An 8635-nucleotide genomic window follows, 5' to 3' on the forward strand; every position below is an offset into this window, starting at 1 on the left:
CAGCCCCGGGGGCTCCTAGCACCACGCCCCGCCTGACCTGACTGTGGCTGGCAGGACTTCCGCCCACAGCGCTGCCCACGTGGTCCGGAAGGGCCTTGACCACACCTCGGCAAACCCAGTCCGAGATGCCAACTCGCTGATTCAGGGAGTGGCTTCTCCCCCTTCCTCCGGGCGGCCCCTCGGCAAGACAGGCAGACGAGTGAGGTGGGGAGCTCGGCTCTGCGAGGCCCGGATTCTGCCCCATCGCTGGCCAGGGGCCCACCCCACTGTGGGCCGCGGTCTCCTCCAGGTCACAGGGGTGAGGGACACAGGGAGACGAAGCCCACCGCGGGGACGTGGGGCCTCATTTTACGTTGGTCTCTTCCGCAGCCGAGATACCCCCTGCCCCACAGACACACTCCTGGGGCGACCCAGGCAGCGCACGCAGGGCTTCCTGGGCGCCCTCCGTCCCCTCCAAGCCGGCTGTCGACTTAAGAAATGCCCAAACCTGTGGAGAGTTTTTATGAGTTTATTTGCGCCAAAATGATGACATCTGCCGGGGAGCAAGGTCCCAAATGCTCCCGAGAATGACTTCCGCAGCTTTTATGCGTTTGGAATTAAAGGGGTGCAGGGGGTATGACACACACAGAGGCGGGAGGAAGCGGGGTGGCGATCAGATTACAGGACAGTTAAGATGCGTGCTCTCTTGGGGAGGAGGGTGACAGCGTATTTCAAACGTGCTGACCCGGACGCACAGAAACAGCAGACAGGGCTGGTGTGAGGCACAGACGAGCCTGTCACTGAAGTTACTCGCCTAGGGCGTGACCTCCCACTGTGACCTGCGGGGGTGGGGGGGCTGGTTAGAGATTTATGATCAGGTCACTCTGGGAGCTTACTGTCCATGGAACCCCTTTTCCTATCCTCACCGGCCAGGGACTGTGCTGCCTGACCCAGGGTCCGACCAGGCCTTTGGCCTCCACTGGCGGGGAGGCAGCAAGCTGGGCTTCCTGTCCCCAGCCTTGCTGCCTCCCCTGCCCGGTTCACTCCCACAGTCCTAACTTCTGTGTCCAGCCCCCTGAGACCTCTGTGCAGCTTTCTGCTCCGGTCCCAGAGCCCGCATGGGTCCTGGCCCACAGCAGGCGCCCCAAAGTCTTTGACGAATGAATGAATGAATGAAGAAATGAAGGATTCCTTCCTTTCAAGTCCAGAAGAGGTGCATGTGTGCTGCCTGTAGCCTGCCAGCTCACGGGGTATATCGGGACAATCGGAGGTCCCCGGGAAGCCAGCGGCAGGACGTCAGCGCACCTGCGTGCGGCAGGGCAGAGAGGTGCTGGGTGCAGGCAGCCCGCACGGAGGCCTCGGGGCCCTCCGTCGGCCCCCCTCCCTTTTCCCTGAGGAGACCCCGTCTCAGGGGGTCGGGTGTCTGAGCTCTGGCCTCTGCCCTGCTGTCCAGGCATGCTCTCACTCACTCAGACGAGAGGGTGGGGTGCGGGACCAATGGCACCAGGTTGAGCAGCAGCCCCCGAGGGTGGGAAAGCGTGAGCTGCGCCCCCATTCACAAACCCAGTTAAACTCCAAGTGGATTCATGAATAATACCAGGGAACGCCCCCCACCCTCGCGGAGCGCGGACCGGAGAGGAGGCCCAGCAGGCGGAGACCAGGGACAGCCCCCGGCTGAGGAGGAAGCAGAGATGCTGCCCGGGACCAGCGGGCAGGCCGTGCACCGCACGAGTCCAGAGAGCTCACAGCACCGACTGCCGCTGGAGCCGCCCTCCCAGAGTGCTCACCCCGGCCTTCGCCCCGTCCCATGCCCCTCGCCACCCACAGGCCTGGACGGATAAGTGAAGGCGAGTGGATGAGAAGTCACAGGCAGGTCCCGGAGCTCAGCCTACCCTGCCCTGCCTCTGCCTGCTGTCAGCCGGTGCCACCGCCAACACTGACCTGAGTCAGAGCTTCGGGCAGGCGTGGCCGTCTGGTGACTCATCCAGACAGGCACTGACCTGATGATCTTGGAACCAGAGCTGCGGCCCCACCCAGAGAGGGGTGCCCAGTCTAGCAAATGCAAACACAGGGCACGGAGTGTGAACCGGCAGGTAACAGGGAGTGTACTGTTTCAGCATAAGTGCATCCCACGTAAGATGTGGGACGTACTTGTACCGGGAAACGTTTTTCGTTGTTTATCTGACATTCAAGTCTGTTGCGGTTCATCTGGCGCTCCCTCCCCAGCTGGGGCCCAAACCCCTGTGCGGGCCCCTAGATTCTCTGCATCTCTGCCCAACGTGGGGACCCGCCTGGCCTTCGCCAACAGCTGGGCAGTACTGCCCTCTAGTGCACAGACCCCAGGAGGGTGCAAGCCGCCCCTGCTGCAGGGTGGGGGGGTGGGGGGAGCATATCCGGTCCTGGGGGAGGAGGGCGAGAACCCACCTGGCAGTTACCCAGAGTCCCCCACACGCCCTGGGCCAGCTCCCCGAGCTCCCCAGCCCAGTCTGTCCACCTGCTCGGCTCGGGGCCAGGGCACAGACGGTCTCCTGTGTCCCCTCAGTGCACATGGAGCAGGGCACAGCCCACGGGGCCCGGAGGCTGCCTCTAGCTGAGCGGCCAAGCCCCCCAACCAGCCACAGGGCATGAGGCGGGGTCTGCTCCTGGCAGCCAGCGCCTGGCGGGGAGACCGCGGCCCCCCTCCTCCCTCTTCGTCTCCTTTTCCGGCCCCCTTTCCTCCGCTCTGCATGCCGCGTCTTTCCTGGCTCCATCCATCAGCTCTGGTCCTCCGCGCGGGGCCCGGCGCCTCTCCCGCGGGCTCCTTCCTCCACAAAAACACACCGAAAGTTAGATTCTGTGACTGTGTGGGTATGAACATGAATGTACTTTCAACCTGAAGAGTTCACTTCTTACCTCCCGATGTGAGGAGAAACGAGACCACTTCTGTGGGCCCTTGGAAAGGGCTGTGGGCCTCCTGGGCCCTGCACAGGTGTCACGCTGCAGTCACGCTCCAGGTGCGGACTGCGTGAGCGGGCAGGTGAGGTCTGACCGGCCACTGATCCCTCCCAGCGGCCACCAATCCCTCCTGGAGCTGCAAGGCCAGTCAAGTGAACAGGGGTGGGCGCTGGAAATCGAACACCTGTGCTCCCCCGTGCCAGACGGTCGACCTGCGTCTTGGGGAGCGAGCCACCCCTGAGTCACTCATGGCAGTAACAGGCAGGATTGGACCCATGAGTCTCACGCCAGGGTCCTGCCTCTAACCACGGTTAACGCCGCCCACCCATGTCACCTGTCAGTGCCTGTGACTGCCACCGGTCACAAGCCACCACTGGTCACAGCCACCATCCTGATGTACAGGCGGCCGGGCCCTGCCAATGTTGACTCAGACCACGGGTCAGTCTCCCCCACCTCCGCCCCATCTCCCCTGCCTCCACCCCCATCCTGACCCTTGCTGGTCCTGCAGGAGCCTCTCTGGGGACGAAGAGGTCACAAGGTCTTGGTAGAGGCCAAGGTCTAGCCAGCCTCAGGGAGGCGGAGGGACCAGGGACTCAGCAGCCACAACAGCCGCAGAGTCAGCCCGCTGCTCAAGTCGTCCCTGTGCCTGGGCCCTGCATGACGAGCATTTGCACAGTCACACACTCGTCAGCAGCTCTGGCCTGGGCCCTGCTGTGTGCGAATGTGCGTGAGTGTGCGAGCTGGCTGCACATAGGCGAGTGTGCGTGTTCACGTGTCCTGTGCACATGTCTCTACATGCATGTTCACGTGTCCTGTGCACGTCTCCACGTGTGTGCACATGTCCCGTGCACGCCTCCACATGTCCATGTGCACATGTGTCCGTGTGCACGTGTCTCCATGTGTGCACGTGTGTGCGTGTGTCCTGTGCGCATGCATCCACGTGTGGATTGCGTGTTTGCACATGTGCCCCGTGCTGCGGTGAGGGCTGCCGCAGTGATCACGCACACAGGCAGGCTCGCTCGCCACGGCCATGGGCAGCTCAGGGCCCCGTGGAGAGCCCCGCGCTGCTGGCGGGGGTGGAGGAGGGTCCTGGTCCACGGGGGAAGCCAGCATCAGGGGCCCGAGTGACATCAGATCACGAGGGCCTCTGTGAGAGGGTCACTCGAGCCGGGCCCCACCCAGAAGGAGCTGCTGAGGGAGGTGGTGGGTGCGATTCCTGGCAGAGGGCACGACGTTGGCAAAGGCCTGAGGCAGGAAAGAGCACGCGCACGCTGGACGCTGGAGCGGGAATGGGGGTGGGGGTGACGGTGAGGCCACCGAGGACGGTCAGGCCACGCCACGGGCACAGAGGGAAGCGAGTGGGAGGCTAAACCCCCAGGACTGCCACCCCCCGAGTTGTATTGCAAGGACCTAACCCCAACCCGCTCCCCAGGACGGCTGGTCTCTTCCTCAGCACCCCAGGGTGGGCTGTGTGGAGTGCGTCATCATGGCAAGCAGCCCACTGGGAGCCTGACCGAGAAGTGGCCCCTGCAGGAACCTGTCCCAAGTTAACGAGTCAAGACGGGGCACAGACTTAGGGAGCGAGAGGCCGCCACAGCCCACACGCTGCTGAGGCTGGCCGCAGCTGGGCCCACCGGCAGCCCTGCGATGGAGCGGGGGCACTTCCTCCAGAGCCCGGACCCCCCAGGAAGCCGGGGGCGGGAGCGGGGGCGGAACGAGACTCCGATGCCCAGCGGAAGCCCATTCGTGCTGTGGCGTTTAGACCATCTTTTTCATGCTGTGACCCCATTACATAACCTACGCGCAGCCGCGTGTCTGCATCCTGTGGGCTGGGTGCGACTGTGCGTGTCCCCGTGTCACAAAAATGCTAAAACCCGGGAGGCTACGACCTAGATGCTCTGGTGCTCACGGGGTCAGACGTTGGGGTCACAGCCGACTTCTGTTTATTCTCATTCGCCTGTTATCTTTTCTGAGGCAAAATTCACGTAACAACAAATTAACCATTTTAAATTGTACAACTCAGTGGCGCTTCGTACGTTCTCGGCGCTGTGCAAGCGGCTCCTCCGCCTCGTTCCTCGACACTTTCGTCACCCCAAAGGGAACCCCACGCCCTGTAAACAGCTACCCCTCCCCCAGCCGCAACCACTAGCCAGCGTCTCTGTCTACAACGGCACCGAGGCCTCTGTCAGGAGGGCCCGAGTCACCAGGGCGGGCTGTGCTCAGGGAGGCCGTCCGCGGTCCCGGGCCTGCCCTCAGCCCCGCTTCCTCTCCCAGGTCCTCTCCCGTCCCCTCCTCCCCATACCCCGACCCTCGGCTGCACTTCGGCCCCCGGAGCCGTCGGAGTCCACAGGGGAGGAATGGTGACGCGCACGTGACAGTTATTCCCAGCTGGACCCCTCACGGCCACTCGGCTCTGATACCATGGGCGGGCACCCCATGCTCCACATGGCCCTGGACACCTGTCTGAAGGGAACTGTGTGACCTCTGACCCCAGTCTAAAGGTCGCCGGGGCCTGGGGCAGCGGGATGGGCTGTCCGGAAGGGTCACCTACTTAAGTCTCCATTTCTCCATTTTTCCTGTGACAAAGTTGTGCCCAAGACTGAGGGTCACCAGAACCCTGGAGTTCTATTCGGACAGTATCCAGGGAAAGACTACATTTCCCAGGCTTCTTTGCAGCAAGCACGGTCACATGACTAAGCTCTGGCCAGTGGGGTGTGAGCAGGAGAGGGCTGCATTCCCAGGTCCTGTCTTTAAAAGGAAAGTCACGCTCTCCCGTCTTCGCTCCTGGGCCTCGCTGGAGTGTGGGGCCACGGCCGGAGCAGGCCAGCTCTTTTGGACGGCCAGCGGGTGAGTGTCTCAAGAGGCCAGTGGGACAAGGCAGAAGGGGTGCTAGGCCCTGGCGACGTGGGGCCTCCCTCAGCCCCGAGTGCCACGGCGAGGATACGCGCACTCTCCCCTGACTAAGCCACTTGTATTTCGCGGCCCCTCGATGAGACCCGTTATATTTTCATTGTCCCTGGGCTGTTTCCAAGGACGCAGCTGTGCGGTGGTTTGGATGGTGTCGCCCGGGGTTCACATCCACCCGGAACCCAGAAGTGGGGCGGGGAGCCCCGGCTTTGGGAACGTCGACCCCACCAGACTTCGACAGCCTCTCGGGGCTGTGAGCCGTGCCCCGCCGCCTCCTCCATGCGCCTGCCCCAAGCCAAGCGGCTGACTGCCACAGCCTCGCGTCCCGATACTCAGCGGGCTCATGTGTTCGACCTCATCTGCAGTCTGACAACGGTGCCTCCCTCATCGTAAAGGCCATGGGACAGACGGCTCTCCCTCGCTTCCCGCCGCCCACAGACCCAGGGCTGCTGAGCGTTGGAGCGGCCTTCCACAGCGGTCACTTAAGATTCCAGACCCCACCTCGGTCCCCTCCCGCCCGGCACACCTTAGTCAGGCAGCTCAGTCACCGAACGTGGCCGCCCCAGAGAGGAGCCCCTCTGGGGGGTGGGGTGGAGCCTCTTAGATGGGTGGGGCTATTCAGGTCCAGTTTGGACAGTCGAGATTCTACCCTGACCCTCCTGGGCAGAGGCTTCTTTCCTTTGGCCAGCCTAGGTGGTCCAAGGGGGCCTAGGGGATGCAAACTTAATCCTGGGCCACCACCTAGACTTTTCTGTGGGACAACATGGCCCTGGATCCACGGATAACGACCACTTGGTTGAGGACACAGAGTGAGTACCCGAGGGCGGACCACGGTATGGATGTCATGGGTCTCTGCGAGTTTTATAAAAATGCTGTGTCCCTTTCGCGCCTGACTGTGTCATTCAGGGTGCCATCGGCGGACAGAAGCAACATGGCAATTCGAACGAGGGAAGTTTAGTACGAGAAACGCTGTCCATCCAGAGGACAGGGGCAAAGAGCAGGTGTGGCTGAGTCCCGTCCACAGGCAGAGGCCTTGCCAGGGGGCACAGCCCCGGATCCCCAAGGGCAGAGAAGTCACTGTGCTGCCTGCAGAACTGCTGGAAATCTGCCCCTGGGACCTCCCGGGAACCCAGCCACCAGGGGACAGGGGAAGCTATGACCTGGGTGGTGCCACAGACGCCTTTGTGGAGGCATCTCGATGAAGCCACCTCCGGGGTCGCCTTCAACAAGTGAGCTGCACCGGTTGGATATCCTTATGCAAACCAACCAACCAACCACCAAACAGGGTTCTCTGCAGGCATATTTGATGCTAAGGCCCAACAAAGCAGCAGCTGCAGTTGCCACAGTTCTGGCTGCAGCTTCACGATGTTTCCCTTGGCCAAAAATGCCCTAAGTCGACTCCGAGTTCAAAGCATTCAGCAAACGATAGCAAGGCAGATCCACCAGAAACAGACACCTGATCGCCATGACAAATATGGCAATGCTGTATTAGCTAGTGGAGCCACTTTCTGTGTTGCTACATGGGCACATACAGCAACACGAATGGGAACAGAATGGAACCTGTCCCATTGGGAGAGTCACCCCAAAGGAATGGAGAGATCAGTAATCATCCCAGCTGGTGTCATATTGAATTGTTTCAAAACCAACACATAATTGATGCCAAGTGAAAGTACAGTGTACCCATTAAAATACGGCGTAATTAAAGAAATAAAGTATATTTGAACCTTCGGAAAAAAACCCAAAACATTCCCTTCACTCAGACCTTGCACCATGTACAAAAATTAGCTCAAGCTGAAACGCTGACCTACACGTAAAACCTAATACTATAAAACTTCTAGAGGACCTTTATGACCGTGGGTTAGCCAAAGACACACACAAAATGCACAAAATGCACAAACCGTGAAGGAAAAACGTGAACAGAACAGACCTCATCCACCCTGAGAACTAGTGCTCCATCCATGAGGCTGTCAGAAAAGTCAGAAGGGAAGCCGCAGCCTGGCAGAACGTCTTTGCAAATCACGTGTTTGCTAACGTGCTGGTACCCAGAAGATACAGAGGAGTCTGGGCACTCGGCACACCAAAGACGGGGCGCCGATGCCGAAAACACACGGGTCGCCATGAAGCACATGAACTGTGGTTAGGGAAATGCAATGACAGCCACAGAGACATCGCGCGCACCCCCTGGGGGCCGGGGGGATGCAGGGCCGGCCGTACCGCGCGCTGCCAGGATGCCGGAGGCGGGACGCTGCACCCCGCGCTGCCAGGATGCGGGGGGCTGGACGCCGCACCCCGCGGTGGGAGCCGATGCCCCGCAGCGCGTGGAACGCGTTTCGGGGCGTCTGGGAAGTTACACAACCCGGGCTCACAGCCCAGCGAGCCCCCCCGCGGCCCCCGTTCCCCGCGCGAAGGGAAAACACCCCCGCACACACGCCCGAGCGCCACACGCCGCGGCCGCAGTCAACGCGAACGTCCCCGGCGGGCGCAGGACTGGAGTGGGGCCGCCTTTCCAGTGGCCTTGGGCCGGACCCCAAGGCCATCCCTGCTTCACCCCCCTCACGTGACGCGGAGGAGCCTGGCCGGGCTCGCGGGGCCGCTCGAAGAAAGAGGGGGGCGGGCCGGGCGGTTCCGCATCCTGAAGGCGGCGGAGCCTGCGCGGGGGGCTCCGTCAACCCTGGCAGAGCTGCACGCTAAAAACGGTGCCCGTTTCACCATATTCCTTTAAAAAGTGGAAGAAAACAGGCAGACGAGGCCACAGCGTCCCCCGCGGCTCTGGCCCGGATGGCTGACGCGGACCGTCCTTCGGGCCCTCGCCCCG

At 61.9% G+C, this 8635-nt stretch overlaps 1 protein-coding gene and 1 pseudogene across 1 annotated transcript in view; one reads left to right on the forward strand and one right to left on the reverse strand.

Moving 5' to 3' along the window:
- Positions 1–259, reverse strand: part of AGPAT2 (1-acylglycerol-3-phosphate O-acyltransferase 2) — a 15390-nt gene extending 15131 nt beyond the window's left edge. The window contains exon 1 of the mRNA XM_015594143.2: positions 38–259. Coding sequence (XP_015449629.1) covers positions 38–244 — 207 coding nt within the window. The 5' untranslated portion in view covers positions 245–259. The remainder of the gene's footprint in view (positions 1–37) is intronic.
- Positions 260–6389: 6130 nt separating this feature from the next.
- Positions 6390–8625, forward strand: LOC107196114 (annotated as a pseudogene).
- Positions 8626–8635: the final 10 nt, after the last annotated feature.

Source organism: Pteropus alecto, unplaced genomic scaffold (genome assembly GCF_000325575.1).
Source record: "Pteropus alecto unplaced genomic scaffold, ASM32557v1 scaffold67, whole genome shotgun sequence".
Lineage (NCBI taxonomy): Eukaryota > Metazoa > Chordata > Mammalia > Chiroptera > Pteropodidae > Pteropus > Pteropus alecto.